Here is a 12,729-nt window from a genome sequence, read left to right as displayed (position 1 = left end):
CCAAGGACAGTTTCAGCAACCAGATGGGGTTTAAGCAAAGCCTCGCGAAGTTTTCAGCGACATGAGAACAACATCGGTTTTTCCACCATGTCATTAACACGGGCTCTCCTCTGGTCTTAGCTTCTGTGGAGTAAGTCAAAGTGCATCTTTGGATTACGCCAGTTTCCACAGCGTCTGAGGTCTCACGGTGCAGTGCGCAAAGGCAATTAGCTGGGAGATGAACCTCTGCCGAGAGTGAGCTAGAGATGCCAATTAAGCTCAGACGCGGTGGCAGACAGACAAGGCAGATGTTCTCTCCCCAAATGACACAAAATGCCTATTTGACCGAAGCAGAGGATTCAGGTAAAACGTACGGGTTAAGCATCTGTCTGTCATCTCATTATGAACCTGAAATAATAGCATCTCAGTTGTGACAAAAGAGAAGACAGTCACAGGAGACCCAGCGCATGGAAGCACCGCCATTGCTTCTGCACAGGGATAAGCTTCATTTCACACGCCGCCGACGACACGTCTCGGAAGTAATGTGTGCGCCGCCGCTGAGGCGGGTTGCGTACACTGTAAATGCACACGTGCACACACAAAGGTGGTCTTTTCGTTCTTGGCAGAAGGATATCAGAAGTGATGAGATGAAGCGTGATCCCATATTGCTCACGTTTATGACGTCACCGCACAATAACTCTATTCCTTATCTGGCTGCTCCGAAGTAATCATTCAAAGATTTTCTCGCTCGCTAATAAAATCCTGGTGAGAAAAAAAACTCGATGCAGTCGAAGGCCATATGTTCATGGTAGGATGAAAACAACAGGAAAGGTATTTCTTTCACTTGAGGTTTGCACACGACCTGCACGTTTACTTTCAATCTGTTTATTGAGGTGTTTCCAGAAGCTCACTGCACGTCACCTGGCAAGAGCATCCAATTTCAGCAATTCATTACAATACTCAAGCGTCCAAGAAGAGGCTTGCTTTTTTTTTTAGGGGCGGGGGTGAATCCCATGAGCAATTTTCTTATTTCCCTCTCGATGCTTTGAGTTGCATGAAGACTATTTTTAGACATGAGGCGCAGTCATCCTATTGTTTATAAAACTTCTGAGCCCCGCAGACTGAAATAGGCAACGGCTTTATTTTCTCCATCAATCCGTTTTCTGTAATGCTTTGTGGCTCTGATTTTTTTTATTTATTTTTTTGGCAAATGCCCCAAGACATTGAACTGGCAAACTGTCGAAGGTGCTCCTGAACAACACGGCTGCAGTGTTTTGGCACGACTGGTCACTGGAACAGTTGCCATGGCTATTCCCCTGAGGTGCCTGGTGACACATTAGGGGAAAGCTACAGGATCTAAAACACAGCGCTTATCGGCAGCTCGGCGACTAACGTGTCGTACCCAGGAAGGAAGAGGGGCTCTGTTGGAAAGAGAGGCAAAGGAAGAATTTCAGTACAGCGTGCGTGTCTGACTTACAGCTGCCTGTTGTCTCTTCAGTCTGTCTCGGTACTCTTCCAACTCCAGCAGGTTTAACTCGGTCGGGAGTTTCTAAACAAACACAAGCAGACAACAACAACAGCAAAGTTGATTTGTAATGCAGCCAGTGACTGACGTATTGCAGAGTTATTTATCCTGCTGCTTCAAAACAGAACCTCATTAGAAAAGTTTCTAGCTGGGGGGGCAACAAGACGTCGTGGCACTCAGGAGCAGAGGAAATATTCCAGCTAAGTATCATCATTTAAAATGATTGCCCACGAAGCATTCAGAGTTCAAGATGGTCTCACTGATCTTGGAGTCAGTGAAATGTAAATAATTATACCTCAATTCATAGACCTTTTAAGATCAAATGTAGGATGGGACAAGAAGGCAGAGGATATTCTTTAGTAAACAACAAACAAACTCAGCTGGGTAAAGAAGATATTACAATTCCATGCCCCAAGGGATGATAGGTAATTACTTTCCCCTTGATTGAGAGTCTCATTTCAGGTGGTGTGGTGAGACCAAGATAAATCTAATGAGATTTCACACCCTCCTTCTGTTCACTGGATATAATCCATCAGTCTGGTTGTCAATGGAATGAGAAGAGGAAGTGGCAGCGGCTCAGATGAGAAACCAGGAAGCGCGGGAAACCGTCACACTTTCAGAAGCATCGCAAATATTCTATTGCTATCGCAGGCCCTGATGGAATTACCGTCCTATCGAGGGGAAGTGGAAACTGTGAGTCAGGCATCAATTTTACAGGGGAGTGAGTTGTCATTCATTCAGTTAGTGAAGCGCTTCAAAACGGAGACTTTTTTTTTTTTTACACAAACCTCCAGTTCATGCTGCACCATGTCAAAAGAGTCGTTAGAGAAGTAGATCTCCTCGATACTGTCGATGATCTCTTGCTCGGCCTGAGGGTCGATGGGTTGCTCCCTGAGCTCCCGCAACTCTTCCTGAAACACATCGGAGAAATCAAATGTTTGTTTTCAAAAGTTCCCGCACTAGCTTACAATCGTCATTCAGGAAAAAAGAAAAAAAAAATGAACAAAACTTCAAAAATAAAGCGGTTTAAATAGCATTATAGGAACAAGAGTGCCAGAGGAGTTTCAACAAGCAGGCGGGGCCTGAGGACAACACAAGAAAGGAGTTGAATGGAAATTAGATGGAGTAGAGAGGAGAAGAAAAGGAGAGGGAATAGGAATGTGGTTTGGGAGAAGATTACATGTTATTTCATTGGGCTCCTCTCTTGGGGGATATCGGTAGGAGGAACAAAGGGAGGAAATGAATGACTGGGGGAAAAAAAAAATACCAAAGGAGATTCCCTCCCTTCAGAGCACATCTGTGAGAACCTTATTGATTAACATGCTGTGCATCTGCCAAGGCTTATTGCTGCAAAATCTTGCAGATTTCAACCCCTGTCCACTGACAACGTTAATTAGCTGCTATATGGCAGCAGGTCAATAACAAAGTGTGATGAAATGTTTGAGTTTGCATTTTGAAACAAGGAAAAGTTGATTAATTATTGCTCACGGCGAAGTCGGAAATCACTTTACATGCACTTTTTGGATCTTTGAAGGTTGCGATATGTGGCGCTTTGAAAAAGGAATTGATGCTACCTGAAGGAGAATAGTAACACCGGGAACATCGTAATTGTTTAAATTATGTTTCAGAGGAATCAGCCTTGGCAGATATCTGCCTTCCACTTTTTCACGTATTAGTAAAGGACCACAAAAACAATTTAAATGGTGAGTGAGGCTGAAAAGCACCCCACGCCAAAACAGGCACAAAATATGATTTGGCACTTATGAAGAGGTCAAGTTATTTTCCAAATAATTTGGATTCATCCACGAAAGCCTCTAGATATCTGTGCCCATGGCAATCTATCATAAAACTGTCACTAAAAGGCAAAAAATGTCAGCTTGGTAAAGGTGAAGCTGATGAGATGAATAAAAGTAGTGAAGCACAAACAAAAACAGCCACCTCGGAATTCTTGAAGCTTTACACACAGAACATACATACATACTGTATTTGAGTTCGCACATAAATAAAACATGTCACGTCGCCGAAGGTAACGCTGACTCGGACTTCTTTTATGTGTAGAATCAATACGTTGAGGCATCAGCGCATTTAAATTATTTTCCACTAAAAATAGATTTGGCAAAGTTGGACGTGGAACTATAGGATAAATCTGATCCATAGGCTGTTACAATGAATGCATTTTCTATTTTTTCCAAATTCCTTTTTTGTAATGATGATTCCAATTCGATTAATCGTTCAGCCCTATCTTCCACAGTTAAGCTCATGTGATGTACAACTCCTAAGGTGAGCCTGATCAAGAGAACATGATGAGAATTGTGTGAATGAAGCTCTTGCGTGCAATTTGACTCAGGTGAAGAAGAGTGCAGGAGCCCCAAGGGAAATGTGTGGGGGAGTGCGTTGAGATTGGAAACGAGGGGTGAAGGCACAGGACATCACGGTCCGCCCCAAGGAAGGTGGGTGGGAAATCAACTCAAAAGAGAGAGAAAGTGAGAGGGTGTGGGAGTTGGATGACTCATTGCTGCTGGAAGTTGTAGCGGCAGGAGAAGACAGACGGATGAACAAAACAAAAAGGATGTGTCTTCTGCCCCCTCCCTCCATGGTCGTCCGCCACCCTTGGACTTGCCGTAATGCGCAAAACTTCCAGCCATCTCAACCTGAATGACTCAGTAAGAGACTATTTTGGGGCCACACGTGCGACCAAGCTTTGATCAAATTCCACTTTGAACGTGAGGCATGACTAAAAAAAAAAAAGCTTCAACCTCCATGCAAATCCAATAATATTCACATCTTTCTTTTTTTGGGGGGGGGGCGGTAATTACAAATCTATTTTCATTCAAATTGCAGGACACTGAACAGACGCTACCATAGAATCAAAGGGAATATCAAAGCCTCGAGTGCTCGCTGAATGTTGACAATCAGGATAAGGATAAAATGGACCTTGACAACCGGGAGGATTGTGAAAATAAAAGAGTTCCGGAACAATGGGAGCTTCATGACAACTCTCGTGAGACAGAGATGAAGGTTAAGTTAGGAAGCTGAGGGACCTTATTATTTCCAAGATGGGAGCGTCTGTAGAGACATAAATGCAGATTATTTCACTTTTACCACAATATTATTTAACACAACCAATTATCAAAAAGGCTTGTGCCTTTTCCGAATGACATAAAGTGAAAACCATCATTATAGTATATCCTCACATTTAATTTATGACTGTGCATGTGGCATCTAAACGAGACCTGCGCTGTGTTAATAAAGCAAGGAGGGCCCCTGCTGATGGAAAAGGGTAAATGTAGCTTGTAGCGTCAACTCAAGCAAACATTTCCAGATGCAAGAAAATTATTTACAATCAAGCAATAGCAAATGGGATCACTAAATTTCATTAACACCTACTTATAAAATTAAGTATTTTCTATTTCTATTTCCCTGTGGCTAAATTTGTCAAAAACAACATGTAAATAAATTACTTTAATAACTTATTATATATTATGTCCCGCATCTTAAATAAAAGTGAATTTATTTTTTCAATATTTTTGTACATATTATAGGTCTGATTAAGTATGGAAAAAAGTTTGTCAATTTTGCCAAGATGGTCTATTGTTTTCTATACAAAAATCTGGAACTCAAACAGGGATGTGTGGACTTTTTAATTCCATAAACATTCCCATAATTGTGTTTGGTCTGAGTCTAAGCTCTTCCCAAACATTTTCCAACCTGGACTACAACCCTGTCATTACCAGCTTAAACTTGCTAGTCATGTTTTATGAGGGTGATGCATCAACCATCAGTGAGCCAGATGTTGCCTTAAAACTCCTTCAGGAAAGTAAGAAAAATAAGCTCCCACTATACAACAACCATAGTATGGATCTCAAAAAGACTGTGTATATATACCTTGCTTGGTATCCTAAAGTTCTCCACGGGACTGAGGTCTGCCATGCTGTCCGGAGGGCTTTTTAGACCCTGTCAGAAATTAACAATATTAGATTAAAATACAGTTGGGCAATTCACTTTCATTTTAGGGATTGATTTGAGATAATCGTTTAAGGGAATCTTATTTATCAGTTTCAGACTGGACATCAAAGCGATTCCAGGCTGACATAGTAATAAACATAGTAATGACAATCATAATAATAACAACAATAATAATAATGGTAAGAATAATAATAATACGAGAGGTGGGAATAACAAAACTTGGTTTTCCACTGTCATGTATTTATAGATAAGGAAAATAAAATGTGAATGTTGTGCAAATATTAGGGCCACTTCAACTTGTCCGAGATGAAGAGTATGAACCACGGCAACGGCTTTTTGTTTTTTGAAATGTCTTTGCACCAAACCAACATTTATAAGAGGAATTAACAAGATATTATTGTATGGTTATGTCCGATATATACGAACGTACAGTAGCTTACATTAGGTGAGCTTTTCCCCACATATAACAGGTTTTAATGTCAAGACAATTCAAGAGTATACACCGGGCTATCCACTTTAATTAGTTACTATATTGACACCTGTCAAATTAGCACCTTAGCCGTTGTGCTAGCAGATTCTCAAGCTATGTCTGCGATAAACGCCCAGCAGCTCATTTTACGGAGAGTTACTTCACATACCTGCCGGGCCATGAGAGACTTTATCTTTTGCATTGTAGCGCTGAAATGTGGCCAGTGATAATATCAATGGATATTGTTCCAGCTATGTTGTCATTTCAGCGATACGCCTACATCAATACGGCGAGAGCCATGTTTGGCAGTCACGTGACCTGCGAACATGGACGCTGTTTCCCTGACTCATCCAATGTATCATGGGAAACGTAGTTTTTTGTGTTTTGCTTAACAACTTACCTGTTTTACGGGATAATAGTCCTCTTTGCAATTTTGGCAACCACAATATATTTTAAAAAATGACTGATTGGTACCTCAAAGGAAATTCAAACGAATTACATTATGTAGTCTTTGTTGTTGCTGTTTTTTTTTTTACTAGAAAAGCTTTATGACATCTATGTTACAAAAAATACCAGTCTGCGTGGAGCAAAGGCTTCTGCTGCCTTCACAACACCCTTTTTTGTTGTTTATTCATTAGTAAACACACATTATTACTCTACTAAATTAATCACATAAGTTTCTATTAGTGCCAAACAAATCATGCAAAGGACTCTACTGACCTCTGCTGGGGGAAAAAAGCGCTGGCTTTCCAACATGCATGTTGGAAAAACCTATTTCTCCATGGGTGTGAATGGTTGCTCGTAATGCAGTGAATAATGTCAAATAGTTTGAACGAATAGCAACTACCATTGAACTACAATAGCGTAACTGTACCAATTACCAACATTGCCCCAGGGCATTATATTGGTTAAAAGCAGCACACACAATGAGCTACAGTTCCCGCCTTAATGAAGCCCCAGGCTATTTCCCAGTCAAATGAAGGTGAGCAAGCTCTCCTTAGGTGTTAGGCATTCAGCCAAAATGAAGAGCCTCTCTTCAAGCATACTCTGTTATGGAACAGATGGTATGACCCAACCCAGGGACACTACTGAAGAGCTCATGGGCAAGGTCACAAGCTAATTAGAGCTTGATTTAATTAAGTGTTCATTGTTATTCATAAATTCTCATGAATGTTAAAATTTCTTGACAGGTAGATTAATCCTCGCCCCACATATGGAGAGCACCTCTACAGAACTAGCTGTGGGCTTGTCCACCAAATATGCTGAAGCCAATGTGCACCTCTGGCCTCAGTGTATTTTTGTCTGGTTGTCTCACATACTGTATACACTTTATTTTTCATCTTCTCATGACAACGTGCCAACAGAGGCAGGTGGAGTGCGCTAAGCATGCTGAAGCATCTGTCTGCTCCCGCATGTGTCTCACGATCACAGCAGGTACACTGCATACCAATTCATCATGTCTATAACCAAGCAGAGTAGTCTGCAGGGATTTCAAATCTTTCACAAGTGACACAACAAGCTCTTGGCATCCATCATGTCATACTGACATATTTATTGAAATAAAAAAAACAAAAATGCAAACTATACATTAATTTAAAAAAAACACACAATCATTCAGCTTTCATATTTATACACACAGACAAATGCTACATTTATAGAACCAAGCTGAAGGGTTTCAAATAGGAATAAATAGATCCGAAGAAAACATAGACATAGAATCATACAGGTGTTTTAAAAGAATCTCATAATCTATGTACAGTATTTACAGTTTTCCATCTCACTCTTTCATTAACATGTTACAAAAAATACCGGTCTCAAAATTCACTTTCTTTCAGGAACAACATGAAATGAACATTTTTTGGTTAATAAATTTGAGCTCTCTCTCTAAGTATGCTTACGTTGACATCACCCTGTGTATGTTCATCTCAAATTGAGTAAATACAGTCAAATTAATCAAATAAATGATCTGCCTTAGCATGTGGACCACAACAGTGCACAATATGATTGTGTACTGGCACAGGTCTCTATCAGCTCGAGTGCAAACAATGAGTCAGCAGTGCCTTGGGCTTTGACAAGAGCCTCAAAACAAACACAAATCGAATTTTTTAAGTTGATGACTTAAAAGTCACTCGAGCAAACTCTGGCCAGGGGTTTCGGGAACGTGCCTGATCACATCATAGATTGTGGTGTGCATATCCTGGACTGACTCCAGGCGAGCCAGGGATTTGCATGATACCTGCAGGACAGTTTGGGGAAATACATCAATTTAACAGCTCCTGTGTGTGTGTGTGTGTGTGTGTGCGTGAACAAGATAAAAACATACCCTAGCAGATTCTATGGTCCCATGTATGGAGACAAATTCATAGATACCAAAGTCTTCAGTTGCATCCTCATGGCCTGTTAATGAACATAGTATTCCATTATTATTGTTTTTTTGATGATACATTACAGCTGTTATTTAAAAAATAAAATACTCATCATGTACTGTATCATCTATATTATTGAAATAAGAACAGAATTACAGGAATGAGCTCAAATTATGAGTGAGTGAAAACTAAGAAGTATTGTCTTTGTCTAGATATGAAAGTATGTGATGAGTGAAGAACAGGAAAGACTAATACACGTCTCCAAAAGAGTTCTGTTACCTGATCGATGTGGTCGTTCCTGATCAGAGATGAGTCTGCTAAACAGTTATTGTAATTAAAGTATTTTCACTTTTAGCTGTATTAATTCAATATAATAGTTCGATTTTGTTCTTACCTGTTATAAATTCTCATGAGCACTGCAGATAAGATGGAGAGAGGAAAAGGAAAACCAAATGCATGAGAAACTTGTAAATGTAGAAATATGAATGCAGCAGTTACCAGAAATTGCCAACTAACCTGTCTTTGGGTGACAAGCTTTCTTAAAAAAGACGAGCAGCATGCCACCGATGATGAACAAAGAACACACAGTAATAACAGCCAGCGGGGATACGCCATTGTGATCCTGGGTGTGCTTATCTTTTCCTATAAACAAACAAACACAATCGTTGGACTAACGTTCATCATGCACGTGGGCTTCAATCTGTAAGGGCTATATATGGTCAGCCACTTAAAGAAATTTAAGTCACAGCAGCTTGTGTCGACGAGTTAAACCCTAACCAGTAATCAGCGGGAGCCATCGCCTCGCCTTTTCTCGACATCACCGTGACAACATATCAACGTTCCTCATTCGGCACACAGAATCCCGCCATGCTATAAAACCTTGTCAACAAATACAACAGCTGTTATGCTGTGTTGACTTTCCCACACACGGGAACTTTAATACAGACTGCAGGCAGTGAAACCTCGCAACACAGATAAAAATGCTCTGTTCATGTTTCATGGTAGTCATAATCAGGTTTCCACTTCCCTGCTGAGCACAGAATCGGTAGTACGACACTTAACCTATTGTGCGTATGTTTATCGAATGCGAATTCCCCGAAACACTTTTCCTTCCTGCCATTTTCCACCCACCTGTTCCCAGGCTGGCGACCACCAAGGTAAACTGGGTCTCGTCTTGCTTTTGCGTCACATTGTTGAAGGCGCGGCATAGGTACTCCTCAGCCTGGGCCAGTCTGTAGGAGAGAATCTCCAACCGCGGGCCCTCGGTGATGACCTGCGTGGTCGTGTTGGGCCCCTTGGAGATCCACACGTAGCTGTTGGGGGGGTTGGAATCAGCCTGGCAATCAAAGAAGACCAGTTCTCCAGGGTTGATGGTGAACACACCCCCGGTGCGGAGGCCTTGCTCGGAGTTCACCTCTAAGTTGTACGGGCCATCTGCAGAGGACAGAAATTGGTCAGGAAAGATTTCTGTATTAGCCACCACCCAAATCATTGCACAAAATGAATTTCTTTTGAGCTTGACGATGAAGGCAAACGTCCACTCACAGTAAACGGTGAGCTCCACGGCCTTTTCGCATCCCTCCTGGCTGACGGGGTTGCTCGCCACACATCGGTAACTTCCCTTGTCCTCTTTTTTAATCGGACTGATGAGCAGTGTGGATTTGTCTTTGGAAAAGTGATATCTGTCACTGACACCCAGGAGCTTATTGTCTCTGTACCACTGAAACGCAACCCTTGTTCCTCTCTCCACCGAACATGTCCACGTCACGTTGGCCTTGTCCTCAACCAGCGCATAAGACGGGCTCTTCTCAATGATCGGAGTGGATACAGGAACTGAGAAGTAAATACAAAAGTCTACGTTTAGAGATTGCTACGAAAAAACGTGACATGAAATGATGTGTCACTCCACTCACCATCAACAGTGACACGCACTGTCCTCTCCTCTTTGAAAATCTGCCCCGACTTGTTAAGAAACACGACGTTGAGGTTGAGGTGATAAATTCCCTCGTCACGCTGGTTTAATTTCCGTATCAGCAAAGTCATATTGGGCTCTTTGAACGAGATGTGGTCGTGGTAAATCATGTTGGGGATGTTGGAGACTTTGGTAAATGTCACCACAGTGGTGCTGGTGCCGCTCGTCGAGGTGTGGGCCCACGTTCCCTGGATATCCACCTCGTTCAATTGGAAGTACACCTCAACGGGCAGGCATACGGACTTCCCTTCGATGCCGTGACGGGTTGATGAAGGGACGTGGATGAACTTTGCGCTGACGTCTGTGAACGGTAAAGTGGAAAAAGAGGACACGATTCATTTTTCAAGGTCATCTTCCGATGTCTTTATTTTGCTCCAACAGGCTTAATCAAAACAACTTTGAGTGTCGATTACTCATGTTGAAGCATTAATGAGGCCTATCTGCATCCTTTTCTCCAAGTTGTCCAGATCCTCAAACTGTAATGAGTTAATATTGACACAGCTCAATGCTGCCATTGTTGTTTGAGGAGAACAGGACCTGTCTTTCAAGCTAACGTCACGCAAAACAAACACAGCGGCTGTCTGAAGTCACTGAATAACTGTTAATCCGGAGCACCTCACTGTCTGCTGTTGAGAGGAGTTGCCAGGGAAGCTTGTCTGCAGGTGCTTAACAATTTACGGCGTCAACAACTGATGCTTCTAACCGTGCGTATATTGAGTTCATACCGGGGCTTCTGTTTTTTTCCGTCCTTTATTGTGTTACATAAGCCCCATTAATATTTCATCTGAGCTGGCAGGAGACTCTTCACAACTACCGATTGCTTCTCGGCACAGTTTTCGTCTTGTAAGTTGCAAAAGTGGAACGAAGTTGTTTCTGTTTGGATGCCAGACTGAGAGCAAACAGCATGTGAGTGGGTGGTGGTAGCGTGAGGCACTAACTTGCAAAGAGACGCTCACACTTTGCTCACTTGGGATCTTCAAACTGTCTTTTTTTTCCCCATTTCTCATTTCACTCAAAAGTAAACTCAATACATACTCATAAAACAAATATGGTGTCAAAAGTTTCACTCACACATGCACACACGAAATGCTACTTCCTCCTAATTTACTCCCCGTTTCCACCCTGCTTATCACAACTACTCTACTGGCCGTTCCGTTGGACATAATAGTTGCAGCGCCCACACCCTCGCAACATGTCAACTCTCTCAGGCCTGCAGGCGAGTTTCTGTGTGTTGCGTGCACGTGCGTTGTCACAAGCAGGCGCGTGCCTCCGTTTACACCAGCTGGGATACACTGAAAAGACAAAATGAGGACAAGTGTGCCCAGCCCGCTGCTTAACTGTTGTCCCCAAACAAAGTGGTCATTGTTGTGGTCATAAGCTGCTGTGGTGATGGTGGATATTATAACACACACACACACATGGAAACACACTTTCAAGGTAATGAGGGGCAAACGTGCACTTTCAAACAATTGTAAGTGAAGGCCCATACATACACACACCTGCCTCTTATCACCTTTGCAACCATGTAAGCTGTTTGCACACTAAATAAAGTCAGCCGGTGCGTGTCGAAATGCAAGTGTATACCAGAGATAAGATACTTAAGGATTTTTTTCCCGAACTTAAAATTTGGGGACATTTTGGATGTGTTGGGTTTAAAATGAGTCACAGAAGAGTGGTGTTGCTCACTTCTTCTTTCCACTGACTTGTTTTGGTATTATTTTAGAGCTGGCGGCATTCAAAAGGCGAAGTGGATTATGGAAAGCGTGTGTAAATAAACGAGATACAGGCCACGCAAAATTCTCTTCAAACAAGTTACTTCAAACAGTGTTGTTACCACATCAGAGTAGAAGAAGTTAGTTCATAAAGATGAATTTTCGTGGTGATAATAAATGAGAAGGATGCTCGGTACTAAGACTGCATCTCGGATGTGTGTTATCGTTGTAAACAAATGCCGCACTTAGCATTTTCTCCCAAAAAAACTTTCTACCTGTCCACATTCTACATCAGTCACATCATCCCAACAGCAGCACTCACCTGTTAGGAGGACCAGCAGCGAGCAGACACAAAGGACCGTTCCCCCCGTGGCCTCCATGGCATCTTATCCTCTTGGGACTTGTGCAAAATGAGGGATGAAGGAAGGAGGCGGTAGAGTGGTGGTAGAGCAGGGAGGAGAGAAGTGTGACTGGTTGTGGTGACTACATTTGCCAGGGAAATGAGAGGAGCTAGCTTCGACGGCAAGGCCCCTCCCACGTGACATCAGGTAGGGGAAGAAGAAGTTGTCCACCCGGCTGAGTGACAGGACAGTATGGGCTGCATACACACACTCGCCTCGAGGCCGAGGGTTTCATTTCGTCTGAGAAACTGAGACGTCAATGTCTGAATGAACAGTTTCGTCTTCAGGATGGAAGCCGAATCGTGACGGTTTGGGGAGTGGGGCAGAAAAAGCAGTTAG

The 12,729-nt window shown here is 42.4% G+C and overlaps 2 protein-coding genes across 4 annotated transcripts in view; both read right to left on the bottom strand.

Moving 5' to 3' along the window:
* vps50 (VPS50 EARP/GARPII complex subunit) overlaps nucleotides 1–6,264 on the bottom strand; it is a 49,650-nt gene extending 43,386 nt beyond the window's left edge. The window contains 4 exon segments of the mRNA XM_037264689.1: nucleotides 1,457–1,528; nucleotides 2,293–2,415; nucleotides 5,390–5,458; nucleotides 6,109–6,264. Of these exon segments, the coding sequence (XP_037120584.1) occupies nucleotides 1,457–1,528; nucleotides 2,293–2,415; nucleotides 5,390–5,458; nucleotides 6,109–6,141 (297 nt within the window). The 5' untranslated portion in view covers nucleotides 6,142–6,264.
* A 1,197-nt stretch (nucleotides 6,265–7,461) lies between these two features.
* hepacam2 (HEPACAM family member 2) lies at nucleotides 7,462–12,493 on the bottom strand. Of its 3 annotated transcripts, none has more exons than XM_037264661.1 (9): nucleotides 12,308–12,493; nucleotides 10,219–10,571; nucleotides 9,851–10,138; nucleotides 9,437–9,739; nucleotides 8,822–8,947; nucleotides 8,700–8,721; nucleotides 8,585–8,622; nucleotides 8,263–8,336; nucleotides 7,462–8,175 (listed from the first exon to the last, which is right to left on the bottom strand). In XM_037264661.1, exons 1-9 carry the CDS (start codon nucleotides 12,367–12,369, stop codon nucleotides 8,065–8,067), a joined length of 1,377 nt encoding a protein of 458 aa, XP_037120556.1. In that variant the 5' UTR covers nucleotides 12,370–12,493; the 3' UTR covers nucleotides 7,462–8,064. The 3 variants fall into 3 exon arrangements, with proteins under 3 accessions (XP_037120556.1, XP_037120553.1, XP_037120554.1); XM_037264658.1 differs by having other exon boundaries at nucleotides 10,219–10,578; nucleotides 12,312–12,492; XM_037264659.1 differs by having other exon boundaries at nucleotides 8,585–8,619; nucleotides 10,219–10,578; nucleotides 12,312–12,492.
* Between the last annotated feature and the right edge of the window lie 236 nt (nucleotides 12,494–12,729).

The sequence above is a fragment of the Syngnathus acus genome, chromosome 11 (assembly GCF_901709675.1).
Source record: "Syngnathus acus chromosome 11, fSynAcu1.2, whole genome shotgun sequence".
Taxonomy (NCBI): Eukaryota; Metazoa; Chordata; class Actinopteri; order Syngnathiformes; family Syngnathidae; genus Syngnathus; species Syngnathus acus.
Note: the sequence above shows the minus strand (reverse complement) of the source record. Positions and strands in the feature narration are given on the sequence as shown.

What these genes read in the sequence shown, in the direction of transcription:
- hepacam2 (XM_037264658.1), bottom strand. Translation starts at nt 12,369, where the DNA reads ATGGAGGCCACGGGGGGAACGGTCCTTTGTGTCTGCTCGCTGCTGGTC. An exon ending in GCTGCTGGTCCTCCTAACAG is followed by an intron (nt 10,579 to 12,311) that starts GTGAGTGCTGCT and finishes TACCGTTCACAG; the next exon opens with ACGTCAGCGCAAAGTTCATC. An exon ending in GGAACGACCACATCGATCAG is followed by an intron (nt 8,337 to 8,584) that starts GTAACAGAACTC and finishes GTTCATTAACAG; the next exon opens with GCCATGAGGATGCAACTGAA.